This window comes from Anabas testudineus, chromosome 3 (genome assembly GCF_900324465.2).
Source record: "Anabas testudineus chromosome 3, fAnaTes1.2, whole genome shotgun sequence".
In the NCBI taxonomy this organism is placed as follows: domain Eukaryota; kingdom Metazoa; phylum Chordata; class Actinopteri; order Anabantiformes; family Anabantidae; genus Anabas; species Anabas testudineus.
The window spans coordinates 1,606,582-1,624,617 of NC_046612.1; the positions used below are offsets into that span (position 1 = coordinate 1,606,582).

General features: G+C 40.2%; 1 protein-coding gene across 1 annotated transcript; it reads right to left on the reverse strand.

The window, feature by feature from the left end:
* Positions 1-5,822: 5,822 nt before the first annotated feature.
* On the reverse strand, positions 5,823-16,162 carry LOC113174413 (up-regulator of cell proliferation-like). The gene is made up of 3 exons (XM_026378402.1): positions 16,141-16,162; positions 15,767-15,827; positions 5,823-10,807 (listed from the first exon to the last, which is right to left on the reverse strand). Exons 2-3 carry the CDS (start codon positions 15,792-15,794, stop codon positions 7,203-7,205), a joined length of 3,633 nt encoding a protein of 1,210 aa, XP_026234187.1. The 5' UTR covers positions 15,795-15,827; positions 16,141-16,162; the 3' UTR covers positions 5,823-7,202.
* Positions 16,163-18,036: the final 1,874 nt, after the last annotated feature.

Genomic DNA, 18,036 nt, shown 5'->3' on the forward strand with positions numbered 1-18,036 from the left:
TGCAAAGTAAGATGATGCAGAGTTCTGTTTTCAGCAGTTTTTTAAAGATTGCAAGTGAGGTGGCTGAGCGTGCAGAGATAAGCAGCTCATTCCACCATTGTGGGATCACTGAGCTGAACAGTATTCCTTGGTGTCGACTGTGTGGTGCTGGTACCACCAGACGTCGTTCACCGTTTGAGCGCAGTGGACAGGAGGGGATGTAGACCTGAATGATTGAACTGAGATAAGATGGAGCTGTGGAGTTAACCACTCTGTAGGCAAGAGACAGAGCTTTGAACCTGATCCTTGCAGCCACAGGAAGCCAGTGTAAAGATCTGAAGAGCGGTGTGACATGAGACCTTTTTGGTTGATTGAAAATGAGGCGTGCTGCTGCATTTTGGATCATCTGGAGGGGTTTGGTCGTGGATGCCGGTAAACCCATCAGTAGTGCATTGCAGTAATCCAGGCGAGATAAGATCAACGTCTGTACAATGAGTTGGGTTGTGTACTCCGTTAGATAGGGTCTGATCTTTCTGATATTGTGGAGGGCATATCTACAAGACCTAGAGACTGTGGCGATTTGTTCCGTGAAGGTCAGCTGGTCGTCAATGATGACCATGATGTGGTTTCAGTAAAACACCTGGTCCATGTGGTCAGTTACTGTTAATATTATTAGTTTAGGTCCAGGAACATCACAAGTCTGAGCTGAGTTACATTAGCATAAAGACGACGGCAAAACAAAGTCATCAGGACTGTTTCCTTCCACCTGTGTTAGAGCGCTGCAATGAAACGTATTCATCCACTATAAAACTAACGTAAGTTTTACTAAACAACAAAACTCTGAAATTAGTCATTTTAAGTTAATGAGTCATTAAGCTTTTGTCATATATTTTCACAGTTTCAATGTGAGCAGCTTAGTTGAACTAAGGCGGGGGTTTCAAACTCAAATTCACAGTGGGTCAAAATTAAAACTGGGACGAAGTCGCAGTGTTCCCATCTCTCCAGATATGTAATGTTAAAGAGAAATTACATTTGAAATAAAACACATCAGTGGTATTTGCTTCTTATTTAAAAGAATAAAATAAATGATTATGTCTCTATCTGTAGTCTTCTGAGTTCCTTTTTAATGAAAATCTTTTTTCACTGTCCAACAAAAAAAACAAAAAGAAAAAATTAATAATTTACTTCAATCTTTCAACTTTTAACAGTCCATGCCTTTGAGTAGAAAAAGTGAATAAAGACACATTTTTATGTTGTACTGTTCATTGTAGCAGCCTGTTGGGAAAATCCCTGTTTAACATTTTCACTTGGTTAATTTGTTAACTAACATTCCCCAGATGAACTGTGTCTAAAAGAGTTATATGCAGCTTTGTAACTGTCGAGGGGCTGTGGAACTGAATGTGAGGGGGACACCTCATAATTCTGGGCATGGAGATGACTGAAGACAGGAACAACACCTAAACCAAGGACAAAGAGACAATTGTATATACACTACATTTACATGTAATGTGATGGAAAAACAGCTCATGTATAAAAAGACTTGTGGGAGACTGGCTGCCTGAGCAACCTGGGCATTGAACTGCACATAATGTATTTGTGTTGATCTGCCTCCTTGTGTAAGAAATAAATGCCTCTACTAAAATAATTGCTGGTCCTGTGAGGTGTGTTTTTGTAAAATAACTCTAACACAAACCCATCACAATTACCCGGTACAGCAACTTTTCAAGGATAGTTTAAAGCTCTGTTATCAAAGAGCAGCACAAGAACAAACCAGAAATGAAATGTTTCAAAGAATTATAGACAAAGTGATTTTGTATGTGCACAATGTGACAGGTCTTTGTACACCCACAAAGTAATTTACAGCTGATGTTTGAGCTGTTGATGGTTGAACACTTTCTGACCTTAGTTTCAGGGAAACCACTGTGACAACAACACTGTCTGTGTTGAGAATAATTGTAATTAGGCAAAACAATTTCCCACTGGAATTAATAAAGTATTTTGAATCTTGAATCAACTAACATTCCGTTCATTGTGATGAAGCAGAAACAATTTTGAAGTGATATAATGGAAGACAGAAGATTTAAACCTGCATCAGTTAAATAATCAATGACTGGTCTTTCAAAACCAAAGAAAATGTAATTGAAAAAATACACTTATGAGTTGATATAATCAAAATAAAAAGACTCAGGATTCACAGGATGAAACCCACAATTTAAGATGAAAACAGCATAAATTCAGTCCAGATTACCTGGATCCTCACATCTGAACACAGTCCAGTCAACTTCATGTTGAGCAGGTAAGTGGACAAATAAAGTTGTTATTGTCACATTCATCTTCTTCTTTTTTTTTTTTTACTTCAACATTAATTAAAAAAGAAATAATAATTTGTGAGTTTCACATTTTGACACACACGTTATTTCCCTTTGGCCAGCAGAGGGCGTGCAACTCCTACAGCACTGGCTCTGTTTGAATTGATGGAACAATCAGAGAGGTGTTCAAAGATTCAGTCAACTTTAATTAGACTGATGCATTAATTTTTGATGTTGTATTGATGATGGAGAGTCGAACGCTGCACAAAGTCCTCACCAGCACATCCCAAAGATTCTCAGGTCTGAAATCTGTGGTGGCCAATGCATTTGTGAAAATAATTATGTGTCATGCTCCCTGAACCACTCTTTAACAGTTTGAATGAATCCTGTCACACATCAGGGGAGAAAAGAAATCCATGGATGGAATAACCATAACCTTACTTATTTGCTTGGTTAAATCCAGGTGGGGATCATTATTTTGGACGGGCAGTTAATCTTCTTCCTGTCCTAGCTTTTATATCTTGTTTCCTATGTTTGTTTGAAATGACAACCTCTGCTTGGGCCTAATCTTTTCATATGTTTGCTGGCTGGTGCAAAGGGCTGATTTGAAACTTAAAAACCAGTAATAAGTTTTATCTACTTTTAATAAACTCTCTGTTTCTATACTTCACTAACACTTGCTCACTCAGTGGCGGCCAGTCAGCCCTACATCTGGAGTTACTGTGAGCATTAAAATGCATCCTTATACTCCCGTTAGTGACTTAGCGTACAGAATGTAGTTCTGTATCAGACTGAACATCATTTTTCAACATGTTTGTGCTAAGAACAAAAATCTGATTTGCATGTCCAATAGCTAAGATTTTTTTTTTAAATCTATTTTACTGTTAGTAGAATTCTTTGCAGATATTCAGACGTAACTCTGTGTCTTCTCTCTCACATAGTTGTTCTTTCTCCTCTCTGTTCTCCTCTGCAGGTATCTTCCTCCTTGGTGCTGTATATCTCTACACTGTATGTGCATGTCATGATTCCAGCCTCATGGCTGCCTGTATTTCCCCCATGCTCTTATTTTGATAACTTCCTGTTTTCTCCTCCCAGTCTGATTGCCTACACTCACCTAATTGACTACACCTGGTCTCCCCCACTAATAAATACCAGCCTGCTCACCTGTCTCCCCTGATAGTCTGTTCTCTACATCCGGACACTATCCAGCGTTTCTCTTGGACTGACTTGTTTTGGATTTTTTGGACTCTGTCTGCTCTGGACCCTGTGTCTCGCCTGAACACCTGGTGCTGTGAGTTCTGTTTATTCCCTGTCATTCCCCCTGCTCACAGTACCAGACCTGTACCTGGACCTGCCTGATTCCCTTTCCCGGACCTGTACCCCTTCTACCCCATCTACCCTGGATTCCCCCTCACTGGACCAGCCTGACCTGACCCTGCTTCCCGTCTACCCCTTTGGTTCATTGAGTGTTTCCCCTCTGATCTGTTTTCTCCCTCGTTGTTCTCTTCCCTGCTCAGACTGTTTGGACCTCCTAATGTTTTCGACCTGGATTGTCTGTTCTGTTGTGGATTTTGCCTGCCAGATTTATCTCTAAACTGCCTAACTGTGTATGATCTGGATTCCCCTTGACCTCCGAGTTTAGCCTTTGGATTTATTGTTTGGACTGCCTTGTTCTTCACCTGACACTGTTTTCCCACATTGGACATTGGTTTCCATCACATTCTGTGACTGTTTATCATTGTGCTTCTGTGATACTCTGGTTACACTCCTGGACTCTCTCCACCGGTTGTCAGTCACCACCATTCACCATCTCCATTGTCCTCCATTTTGTCCATGTGCTCTCTGTTGGTCGGCCATCTTGGTCGTGACGTCACTTCCGGTTTCCACCCAGACCACCATACCCACCCTACGTCATCTCCTCCCATCTAGTGACTGTTGTATTCATTGATTTACTATTGCTCTGTCGTTATAAAGATTCTCCAGCTCGTGACAGTGCAGTTACTGGCCTTCTAAACCGGTGCAGTTTCTGCTGCTTCTGGTTCTTTTTGCAGAGGATCCCGATGATGTAGTAATCATCAACATCCACAGAACTGTTTAAGTTATCATATTGACTTTGTATTAACTCTGAGTATTCCTGTTTGCCCATACTTGGACCTCCTTACCCTCCACTCACGGCTCATTAATCATGGATTCATTTCACCTGTTGGTCCCCGTCCCTTTATAAGCTCCCCTCAGTCTTCCATTTGGTTCTGGTTTGTCAAATTGAACACCTTTTGTTCCTTCGCTCGTTGGATTACCCTGGACTGCACTGCTTTCTGCACTTCCCCCCACACATCAGTTTGTTTGTTTGTTTTTTGGATTACTCTTGTTTATTAGCTTTCGTATAGCGTTTTTGTTGCTACTTTGTATTCATAGTTAGTGTGTAGTTTTTTTGCTTGCGTCAGTGCATTGGATTTTGTGTTGTCACTTTGTTCATGTTTTGCCTACGCTGTACGTCTCTGAATCCAAGCGGTGTCACCGTTTCGGCCTGGCATCAGGCCAAGCTGAGGATTTCCCTCACTTCTCCACCTCACTCTCCCTCTGGACTCCGCCCACCAGCCCATTCTCTCCCTCTGCTCACAGCAATCAGCTGAACATTGGACTCACCTGTGCCCACTTTCCCCTACATAACTCTCCTCAGCCCTTTTCCCCTCTGTCAGTTCGTCGTCGCTCCCAACCTGTTTCCAGCCTGTTTTCCATGCCTGTTCCTGCCCGTCCTCCTCAGCCCTGTCTGCTTCCCCCTCTGGATTCCCTGGACTTCGTTCCCCCCTCTGAACTCTGGACATTATTACCTGTGTTTCCCGTGAGTGTTTTCCTGCCTTTGAGCAGTGGTTTTGCTTTGTACTTTGAGATTCTGATTTGCTACTTTGTTTTCAGCCATTCTGTTAGTTTTACGTTGTCACTTTGTATCCCGGTTTTCCTGCCTGTTTTGTAGTGTCGGTTGACACCCCCCTTAGTTTCCCTGGTTTTTGTAGTGTGTTTTAATAAATCCTGGTTCAATTCAGACCTGCCTCGTCCCCCTCCTTAAACTGTGACAAGAGGATGTCAGTCAGTTCTTCTATTCCAGAGGAACCCTAGAGCTAAAAACATATAGAATCGTTTACTAAGTAATATTGTTATTTCAGATAAGTAGCTACTTACAATTAACTATGAGCGCATCATGACGTCATACAATGTAATTCATAGAAATAACAATGCTCAAAAAATGAAGGGAACACTTTTTAGGTCCCACAACAGGTAACATCTACAGTTGTTAGTTGAATCATTTACATTTACATCGAATGATGTGGCGTGTTTTCGTTCCTTAGACCTTACCCAGTCTATATCGGCATAGATATCTAGCATGATTTTCCCCATTGAGATCTCATGTGTTTTCAAAGTGCTCCTTTAATTTTTTTTGAGCAGTGTACATCAAGGCAAACAAACATTCCAAACAACTCCTCAATACGATTACTGAAAAGCACAAGTTATTTATATTGATATAAAAACCCGCCTTGGACTTATTTGGAGCAATTGTGGAATCTATAGTTAAGAAATAAAAGCAATATGGCACATGCATAATAGCAAGAGTTTGGTAGAGTTCAATTGTACAAGTGGCACCAGTGTAAGCTGCACATGACTGTATCCAGTAAAGTATCTGTATCCAGCCATTTCACACATTTTTGCTCCTCAGCCCTTCCTATTCTCTACTGAGGAGTCCTACATAATGAACATCATCTTTCTACTCTAATGGAGAGGGGGCGGGGGGCTGTCAATGGCAAATGGCAAAGTGGGAGAGCAGGTCTGAGATCTGCTCACCTATCAAGAGCTTGAGAAATCCCCAAATTGTTGTTCAGTGGCAACTTCTTAAAGATATGTGACCTTCTATTCAAGTTAAATTACTCATTTACTTTGCATTAATCCCACATCTCATGTATCCAAAACAGTGTAACTCACACAGACACACAGTGCTAAAACAATGCAATGACAAACTTAAATCCAGCAAGAACAGGAAAACGTTTAATGACATGGTAATAAAATAAAATGTTTAAAAGTTTGTCACCTGTTAAATTCATTACATTCATTCAATGTCATCAATAGAACAGTTTTATTTGAGGGATTTTTATAAATAAATGTGAAGTAAACATAAAATTGTGCTGAATACAATAAAATTTTTATATTTTATGAGAATTTATCTTTCTATAAACATAAAGAAACTAACAATAGAAAACCAGCAAGAACACCGGGCTACTGTTCCATTTCCCTTTCTGCTAATTCTGACCAGCTTTCGTCTCATCATGGCCTAAAAGGATGTCAGGTTTCCAAGCTGGCATATAGCTTAGGTATGCTTTTTTGATAGATAGGTAAACACACTGCATCCGTTGACACGTTTTTTACACCTTAATTATTTAAAAGAGGGAACAAATATGGTGTCTGTATCAGCAGAAGCAGTAGTATCAGAATCCATGTCAGACACCATAAAGTGGTATGAAACCACAATTTGTCAATGCACAGTTGCAGAATGTTTCTTATGTTTATTGCTTCACATTCTACATTATTAAATTAACATTGTTGTTCACAGACAAACATCCTCTTAAAAAGCTCACTCATTGGTCCTTCAGTGCCTCAGGCAGTTGATGGATGTAGAGCTTTGGCTTGGATTTGAAACGATAAGCAGTTTCCAGCTTCTACTGAAAGTAAAAGGTCTTTGATCAGGGATCTTTTTGGTGCTATGTTATTCCGTCATATTTTTGCGATTGCCAAGCCCACGTTCTTCTTTTTGATCTTCTCAAAGTGTCAGGATGTGTTGTTATATTGAATCTTTAATATCTATTTCATAATTTCAAATGTAGATGAACAAAAGCTTTGATACAAAACTAGACAAAATCACTTCCTTTATGTGCTTTTTTTGTGATCTGTCCATCTTAGTTTATATACATAAAGGAATTCCAACAAGTACTGAGTCTTGAACTTCTCCAGCTGAGTTCTCAAGAATGTTTTGTGCATTTGAACAAACTCTCTTGAGGCGATGCCACAAATGTGAAGTTTCAGGTCAAACTCAAACTTGGTGTTTTTATGTGGTTTAAGAGATTCTTCCACTTTGTCCAGAAGATCCTTTGTGAAAGACTCATGATAATCTGTGTTTTTCTTTGTAACATCAACTAAAATCTGTCTGCAAGACTCAATCGTATTATCAGCTATGTCCTGCAAAGTAGGCCTACTCACCGGTACACAAGCTAATAAACAACTCGAATTAGAACTAGTCACTTCGAATGAACTTCTCCCAATTTCTGTTAGGTCTCCAATGTTCTCAAAGAACTCATTCACCTTACGATTTCCGAAACTTGCTCTCAACAGCTTCAGGATGTTTTCACATATGTTTTGTTCTTTTAAACCGGTCACTTTATTAGTTTCTTTGGTCCACATCTTTTCAAACTCATCTCTCAGCTCTTCATCAGACAGTGTGGATTGTTTGCAGTCACTCAGAAGTTGTAGCACCTGCTCTTCAACCACTTCTGTGAATTTATTCATTTTGTCCTTAAGCTCTTTTGACTTTTTACTCAAGTCAAGAGCTTGATCCAGTTTATTATTTACAGAATGTCTGATTTCCTTTGCAAGACTGCTAATGCTGTTGAAAAAATCTATTTTGTATTTTCTGATCAAATCAATGTGTATGTTTTTTCTCCTGTAGTAATCTTCAAGCTTCTGCTTCATTATCTTTTCTTGGGCTGTTATTTCTTCTGAAGCCTTTGATTTTTTTGACTTAACCAAGTCACTTAAATGTTGGAGTGTGGATTCAGTGTCGGTATTGTGGATTTCTAACTCTGTTGCTTTTTGCCAGGAAAATATCTCTCTTCTGAACTCCCATTCCCAACGACAGAACTCTTTGCACAGTTTGTCATAGGCATGAGCTGCAAGAGTGTTTCTAAAACTAAAGAGAAAGTTCTCATATTTCACTGCTTTCCAGAGGCTCTTTATCCATAATAAAAACTCAGGGATCTGAATGTTTTCTCTGCCTCTATCACCTGACAATGTCTCCAAAATGTTTCTCTTGAAATCTGCTACAGCTTCACTGTAGCCTGTGTTCACTGGGGCCATAGGTGGAGTTCCACGCCACAGTCCTGGGATGTTCCAGTTGTTTTTTTCCATGTCATACTCCAGCACATCTGTGAATGTTTTGATAGAAACCAGATTCTCCATTTCAGCTGCAGTTTTAGTCATTTCATTAAGTTGGTCCAAGAGATGTTTTCTTTCAGTCATTGTCTTTGCTGAAGCTGAAACTGCAGCAACGTTCTGATGGACAAAATGACAAACTGGCTTCTTACCAACTTTCTTCATCCTCAAAAATGCATGAGTTGCAATTTGCAGGACATCTTTCATTTCTGTGGAGTTCTCCATTGCTACATTGATGATGGTGACATCACTTAAACCAATGACAAAGGTGGCCAGCTGGTTGTCATGCTTACAACTCTCTTCAAGTAGTGACAAATGAGGAGATTTTAGACCTTCAGTGTCAATGAGAACAATAAAGTCACAGTTCAGTTCATTTTTCATATCTTCTCCAACTCTGAGAAAGAGCATATAAGCTCCTCTTGTGCATCTGCCACTGCTGACAGGAAACTGAACACCAAACATGGTGTTGAGGAGAGTTGACTTCCCGGTGCTTTGAACACCCAACACAGTCAGCACCAACAGTCTGCTCTTCTCTCCGACCTTCTTGTGAAGCTCCATCAACACATCTGTCACCCATCTCTCTGGGATGTTGGAAGCATCTCCATCCAACAGCTCTAAAGGATATCCATCCAACAGCATTTCAGCTGCTACAACAGGGAGATGAGCTATTTGATCAGCAGCTTTTGTTGAGTTGGAGAACTCGTAGGTCAGTCCCATCTCTCTCATGTAATGCTCTATTCCTAATGAGCTCTCCAGCAAAGCCTGATCTAACTCTGCTATGAGCTTCACATCTTTGTCCTTTTTGTGGTATTCCTCTCTAAGTGTATTGTGTAATTCATGTAGTTCAGTGTCGTACTGTGAATGTGAATTAAGTTTATGTTTCATCCATTTATAAAAGAAATCTCTCTTCTCTGTGTTATTTTCTGATAAATGTTTAATAAAACACTTCATCGCTCTGGATTGTTTGTATTTGCCAAGTTGTTTCTTAATCTGTTCTACTTCAACCTGTAATGAAGCTTTGTATTCCTCCACACCTACATCACCAGCTTTCTTCAAGCTACATTGTTCCATTTCTAACTCTGATAATCTTTTCCATTCATCTCCTTGCAAAGGAAGTTGCTGTTTCTTGTAGTCTGATATTCTCTGAACTTGAATTCCTTCTACAATCTGCTCTGCTGCCTTCCTCTGGCCAACACCTTTGACTTCATCCACAGACAGATCAAGTTCAACAGCTTTGTCAAGTGTATTTTCAATGATAACTGTGTTTCCTCCATTTCTCAGTGATTCACTTATCACTAAACAAAGTTTGTCTGAAAACTCAGCCACATTTTCCCTTGGGCTTTTAGCTTTTAACCTGCTGTTGGGTAAATTCAGCCCTTTAACCAGTGCCTTCACAGACATAGTGTCCTGTCTAGTGTTTCCTTTCTTGTGATTGACAACCAGGAAGAGTTTGGATTTCACATCTTGAAGAGAAGCCAGAATTTTGTGTTCTTCTTCTTCAACTTTGTCCAAGAGTACAAAGGTGGCAGTTGACATTTGAAAAAGAAAAGTGAACTCTTTAACTGAATCACAGATGTCTCCTCTCAGATTGGCAAATCCAACTGGTCCTGGAAAGATATCTAGATTTCTGATACCACTAGGAAGGTACCAGCACACTTCCACCAATCCATTGGCAATTTTCTTTGTGATTGCTCGTCCTTTCATTTCTCTGTGTATGAAGATATTGTGATTGTATTGATTATAGCTTAGAGCGTGATTCAAGAGCTCAGATTTTGACAAACTACAGTTTTTCAGCCTGACAAAAGAATAGAATGGCAACTTGGCTTGTACAATGCTGTCTTGGACAAATCCTCTTGATTCAGTCAAATGATATGGACGCCACTCTTTGACAATGTCTCTCAGAGCCCACAGCATCAGCGTACACTGACTGTGGCCATGTGGCAACAGCAGTGGGACGGGAAACTGGCACATTGACATCTTGAGGGCCATTTCTTGTTGCAAGAAACTGTCAGCACAAAGGAAAAGTGCTACGATGAGGTCCAGGGGGTTAATTTTATTTTCTTTGAAGTCATCTGCATTGAAGATGTCAAAATCACTTAGATCATCATTTTCCTCATCAATATCATCACTGTTTGTTAGGTGTATACAGTTCCTGCACCCAACATTGATTTGAAATAGTTTCCTGAGAAAACACCACGGTATTTTCTCCAGTGATTCAACTTTCTCTTCATATATACTGTCTTTATTGATTTCCAGCAGTGACTGAAGTGTGAGCTTGTTGGGATAAAATTTCTCCAGACCAAGTTTGGAGAGAAAGTTGTTTATGGCTATGGAAGAGAGAAAAGATCGAGTTTACAAATCCCATAATGACAGGATGCTGTTAAGATAGGAGAATAAGTACCACATCAATACATCTGGGGTTGTTTCTTTGGATAATGTAGTAGTAAGATTGCTACAGCTGGAAGACTGGGGTTCAAATCCCAGCTGTGACCTACCTCCAGTAGGGGTCCTTAGGCAAGACCCTTACTGTTACCCTTCCTGTCTTTTAAGTTGCTTTAAATAAAAAAGTTTGTAAATGACCAAATGTAATTATTTTATATCAAATATGTCTACCTAATCTCTCTATCTCAAAGAGGCCACAGGGAAATCTGCCATCACCAAATACCTGCAGAGATTAAGGCAAGTACTTTAGAGTCCAACACTTATGCACTGCTGGTTATCAGATACTCCACTGGGGTAAAAAGCTGGCCGAACGACGAAACAGGAGCCACCAACATCATGACAAGAAAGCTCCTTCAAATGCATGTGGGGTTTCACCCCACTTCCACACGTCTCTGGACACAACTCTTCCCACTTTTTACCAGTTTGTCAACTGCTCCACCAGAGACAATACGACCTTAGATTTACTGTATGCAAACGTGAAGGATGTATACACCTCCACTTCTCTCCCTCCCTTAGGCAGATCTGAACACAACCTGGTGCTCCTCACCCCCGTCTACACTCCTATTGTTCAAAAGCAGAAAGTGACCATGAGAACGGTAAGGAAGTGGTCTCAGGAAGCTACTGAGACTCTGCAGGGGTGCTTTGAAGCCACAGACTAGAAAGTTTTCTGTGACCAACATGGAGATTACATCAATCCACGACAGACAGCGTCACAGAGTGGACAACATCATCCCAACCAGGACAGTGAGGTGCTTCTCAAACAATAAGCCCTGGCCCTGTCAGACTCACAGACAGAACAGTGTCTCCACTGATGTCCCCCCACACCCATCCTACAATGAATATCAGAGATGGTCATAAAACCACACCCGTCACTGGAACTCTTAAGGACAAAATTATCCCCCCGTCACCCTCCTCCCCTTCCTCTACCATACCCACCCCCCCTACCCATCTGTCAGTGACCAGCAGCCAGGTGAAGAGGCAGCTGGAGAAGCTGAACCAGAATAAGGCAGCAGGACCTGATGGTGTCAGCCCCAGAGTCCTGAAGTCCTGTTCTGAGCAGCTCTCTGGGATTCTACAGCACCTCTTCAACCTGAGCCTGAGAATGGAGCAGGTGCCAAAGGTCTGGAAGACATCATGTCTGACGCCAGTTCCAAAAACCTCATCTCCTTCTGCTCTAAATGATTACAGACCAGTCGCCCTCACCTCACACATCATGAAGGTCCTGGAGAGACTGGTTCTGACTCATTTGAGACCTCAGGTTGAGACATCACTAGACCCACTGCAGTTCGCCTATCGCCCCCGGGTTGGAGTAGATGATGCAATTGTCTACCTGCTCCAGCGAGCTCTCTCACACCTGGACAAGGCTAACAGCACTGTGAGGATCACATTCTTTGATTTCTCCAGTGCCTTTAACACCATCCAGCCTGTCCTGCTGAGAGAGAAGCTGCTGAAGATGCAGGTAGACTCCTCCACAGCCTCCTGGATCACTGACTACCTGACAGACAGAACACAGTTTGTACGTCTGCAGGGATGTGAGTCTGAGCGGGTGGTCAGTAGCACAGGAGCACCTCAGGGGACTGTCCTCTCACCGTTCCTCTTCACCCTGTACACCTCAGACTTTCAGCACAACACTGAGTCCTGCCATCTGCAGAAGTTCTCAGATGACTCTGCAGTGGTTGGGTGTATCAGCGGTGGGGATGAGACCGATTACAGAGGTCTGGTGGACAGCTTTGTGAAGTGGTGTGGGAACAACCATCTGACCTTGAATGTAAGCAAGACCAAGGAGATGGTTGTGGACTTCAGGAGGAAGAAAACTGGCTTTGACACTGTGTCCATTCTGGGTGAGAAGGTGGAGGTGGTGGAGAGGTACAAATACCTGGGAGTTCACCTGGACAACAGACTGGACTGGAAGTTCAACACAGAGGCTGTATACAGGAAGGGACAGAGTAGACTCTACTTCCTGAGGAAGCTCAGGTCCTTTAATTTGTGCGACAAGATGCTGCAGATCTTCTACCAGTCTGTCGTAGCCAGTGTGATATTCTTTGCTGTCATCTGCTGGGGCAGCAGCATCAGAGCCAGCGACACTAAGAAACTGAATAAGCTGATCAGGAAAGCTGGCTCTGTGCTGGGGGCTCCTCTGGAACCTTTAGAGCAGGTGGTGGAGAGGAGGATGCTGCACAAACTGCTGAGCATCATGGAGAACAACTCACATCCTCTCCACAGCCTGCTTATCAAACAGCGGAGCAGTTTTAGTCAGAGACTTCTCCAGCTCCGCTGCGACAAGGAACGGTTCAGGAAGTCATTTGTGCCAACAGCCATCAGCCTGTACAATGACTCCCTGACAGAGAGTCAGTGTCCACGCTGATGGTTTAACAATGTGTAACTTAGTCACTTTCCATTCAAGTCCTACTGTGTGTTTAGTTGTTATTACTGTCTATTCTGTGTGTTATTCTTGTACTGTGTTTCGTGTATTGTTGTAGAGATTATGTTACTAAGTATATAGTACTACTAAGTATATATAGTTACTACGGATATAGTAGTAGTAGACAAACGGGAAGAAGACCATAGTGATAGATGGACCCATTCCATCCATGTTTTCACAGACAACATTAAAACTCTGTGATAATGAGAATAAAACTGTGTGAATTAATTTTAGCTGGAAGAGTTAGAGCCAAGTTGGGAAAGGTTGATGTGACACAGACTAAATTCTAATCACTCATTTCCTTCCTGTATTATATATTTTTTCAGTAGTTTGAACAGTTTGTGGACATAATTTAGAAAATGTATAATTTTATTGTGCTATTAGGGGTTTAGGAACAAGTACGCTGGAACTTGTTAGGAGTGTCTATGTGCGTTACACTAGGATGGGCAGCTGGCCTACTTGACCCACTGTAGATCTGCACCTACTACACAACCGTTGTCAAATAAACTAATTTCAAACAATACTTTTATTTCTTAGGTCAAGAGTTAAATGTGCATCCAGTATCCTTCTTTCCAGCTTTTTTAACATTTACCAGTGGTTCATGACTTATTTTTGATTTAATTTTATAACTCAGTGGTCACCAAACCTAGTCCTCATAGCCCAATGCTTTGCTTGTTTTCCAATTAGCTTCTGATTGGCTGAAAACACCTGATGCAGGAAATCAGCAGTGGGTGGGACAGGGACAGTTGGAAAACAAGAAGCAATATGTCCATTACCATTAACTGTCTTAAGGACACTGGGTTTCACCAAAAGCTAAGCAAACTAAATTTAGTGGCAGATGTCTGCATATAAAGGAGTGATAATATCTGAACTGGATGTGGTTTCTCTCCTGCCTGAGTCAAGAATCTCATCCTCTTTTCTGACATTTCTGTGTCTTTTGTTAGTCGCTTCCCCTGCATGGTCCATGTATCTTTCTACAAAGATTCTTTGACAATACAATTATTTTTCTATTTACTTGTGCCTTGCATTTTAATTGGGCCCAATGAAACCAGAATTGTTACAGAAAGCTGGAAATAAGGTCAGGATGCACTGGAAATACAAACCATAGAATCCTGTTGTTGCTCTTATGACAAAGGAGGAAGTTTTAACACTAGTTTGATGCAGAGACATGTATAAGTGTGTGTGTGTGTGTGTGACTATTACTAACATTAATTAGTTGTTTCTACTGAACGTTTTGCTTTTTGGACTTCTAATGAGTAAAAAAAACTTTAACTTCATTGACCTAGACAACCTTGAACTCTTTCTCCTTCCTATCAGTGCTCCCACTATTTGTTCCCACTTAGCACACATCTTTAATGAGACCTTTTTAACAGCTGTGATTCCTTCTGTCTGGAAAAGTAAGAGTGTGGATATTGGTAAATATCTAAACTTCCAAATATCTCTTAGTAAGCTATCAACAACATGTCTTCGTAGTGGAGACAATATCATTGACTACTGAAACTGTAGATAGGAAACTTGGCTGTGCTGTTCTATGCGTTGATCTATTTTAATGATTGGACATGATGAATCACACAGTATTACTGAATAAATACATCTATTAACTCCCAAAATCTTCAGCTCTCTGGCAGAGCACTCACCTGTCTCGCTACGTCTCCCAGAACCCTCAGCTCTCCAGCTACCAACTCACCTTTACTGTTTCTCTCTTTCCCACCTGGGTCTCTTAAATAAATAAATAATCTAACCAGTTATAGTGTTGTCGTGTTCACCTTATCAACTTGTCAAGGGACAAAACCTCACAGTTCTACAAACTGCTATTAAATGAAATTCTTTATTTTGCCTTGGGTATTTTAAAGCTTCTTTAGTAGATATGATCTTTTCTGTTCATTTTGCGCTGTCAGTGGGTAAATCTTAGTTTTACTTGTGTAAGTTCTGAATTATTTAAAGATTGGGTTTTTTTTTTAATTGTCCTCATCTTTGTTTTGGTGAATTTTTGAATGTTTCTTGTTCCCTACCAGACTACCTACCAGGATACCAGAATAAAATAACATTCAATAATAAATGTTGATTGATTTTTCTAAGCTAATTTGAACACATCTATTCATTGGGGACCATTGTTTATTTAAGCACATTTATACTGTTACGCAGCTGCTATTGATAAGATTCATAAAAGGTGCCACAGTTTACACATTTTCCCATAGCTTCCCAAAAAAGAGCTTGAATTCCACTTCTTTAATTGAACGAACCTTGTGATTAATTTAAACTCTAATCTGTTAGGCATCATGTTTGTTTCTTTATCTTGAGCCATATTCACACAGTTTTCTAAGCCTAAAAGTTGAGTAGAATTTTTAAGAATTTAAAGATAAGATTAAATTCTAGTAAAGATAAAAGCAGGTTGTTTTAGTTCAGTGTTCTGGAAGTGTACCTGAAACCTCTTGTTCTTCCATGTTCATTGTAGAAGTGCCTTGAATTTTCACTTAATGTCTCTGTAGTTCAAACATAAAAAAATAAGTAAACATTTAATCTTTACCTTCAAGAACCACTTTTATTTTCACTTAATTATAAACATTGCATTTTTATTGGTTCATTACGGGCAGTTGAAGATAAGATAAATAAAAAAACAAAAACAAAACACTGCACACAGAGTTTCTGTGGTGTGTCATTGACTGGATAAAACGACAGAATAATGCTGAAAGAAAGCTGCTAAACATGACTAAGTAGTGGACAAAAAAAAAGTAAACTAAAATAAAAATAAACTAAAAATATGTTTTTAACATACAGCACTTCAGTGAAACTTACCTGACATCAAGCGATAGGATCCTCTGGAGCTGTATGCATCAGCTGTGGCTTTTATCCTGTTTTATAGAAACTGAAAGCATTCACTAAACTGGAACAACAGGTTATTATCACTTGTTTATTCTCCTCTGAGTTTGTACCAGGAAAACTGTCATTTTGATATGCTGTTAATAAACCAGTATGTTACGATTCCTCCCTTTGCTCCCGTCTGTGGGTTTGGTTTTTGTTTCTCATTCTGCTGCCACACCCATATGTGGACTTCCTCTTCCTCCACTCTCCACTTACCAGACTATTTACTGACTTCTTTCACCTGTGCATCCACCTGTTTTATAAGCTCCCCTCAGTCCTCTGTTCATTGTTGGTTTGTTGCTTTATTCATGGACTTTGTGCCGTGTGCGCCACAACTTTGGTCATTTTGTTTGTAAGTTAGTCAGGACCCACTCTGTTCTCCTTTTGTTTTATTTGTTTGTTGGGCTTTGTTTCTGTTTGTAAGTTTTGTTTTGTTGCTTTGTATCGTTAGTTTTCTCTGCTGTTGCAGAGACTGTCAGTACTTTGTGTACTTTGTCGGTTCGGTCTGTGTGTTTTTTTTTCTTGTCTGCATTTATGCAGCGTTTTTAGTTGATACTTTGTACTGTTGGTTCGTCTGTTTGTTAATGTTCTCCTGCCTTGGGCAGTGATTTCGTTTGTTACTTTGTATTTCTAATTACTGAGTTGACGTTTGTATTTTAGTATATTGATTAATTAGTCGGTACTTTGTATGTTTTTGTTGGTTTATTTCATATTTTTCCTGTGTCACTGCAGCGTTTTGTGTTGTTACTTTCTTTATTTTCTGTGCTTGTTCAAGTTTTCCCCGTGTCCCCTATTGTTGGACCGGGAGTTATAATAACCCTTGTTTTTTGTTGGTACTCATTGGTCCCGTCAGTCTGTTCGTAACATAGTGTGGTTGGTTTGAAATCCAAACCAGAGTTTAATTACAGACAATGAAATGCCAGGTTAAGATATTTAATCTTAATTAATTAATTTATTTGTGATTTATTTATCGTTTTGTAATTTTGTTATGTTGCAGTCTTGCACTCTTTCCAAAATTGATTACATACATTATCTATATTGTCCATGATATGGACAATATAGAGTGATCATTTAACCTAACTGCATGTCTTTGGCCTGTGGGTGGCATCCTACATGGAATACTTCTCTGTAGGATTCCTACACAGGTGCAGGGGGTGCATGTAAACTGCACCCTATGCCACCTTACAAAACTCAGGGACCTTCTGTGACAATGCGTTGTCATTCGATGGTGGGAGGTTTGTTGTGGGCACATTTGGATCCTGCCTTGCACTTTTCACAGCAAAGCTTCATACATTTAGATCACTGCCAATCTCCTGCAAACACAACTGGACCAGAATTCTTCCTTCTCTCACAGTCCAAGTTGAATGTACCCTGATTTATATAAATGACAGGAACAGATCAGAGTTTAGCATCCGGTCAATTAAACTTCTGGCATATTGATCTGGTCAGATAAGAAGCAGAGGGAGTTGTTAATCAGTTTCAGCTGTTTTTGTGTTAATGAAATTAACAACAGGTGAACTAGAGGGACAACAATGAGATGACCCCCAAAGAAGGAATGGTTTGGGGGTCTGCCTCCTTTTTGCTGTCATGCCAATGCGTTCTGTACAGGCACACGTGTGGTTGCACATGGACAAGTGTTTAGAAACGCAGAAGGGCAGTTAGATTTCATTTGCATTTAATAATACCATCTGGCAAAATGCCATTAAAATTCATTTTAAACACTTAAACGGCAAGAAAAATTAGCAAAATGAAGATTTCTTTGGCTTTCAATTCCAACAGCTAGAGAGTATAGATTAAAACCAAGAAAGAATTCTACTGAGAACATACTGA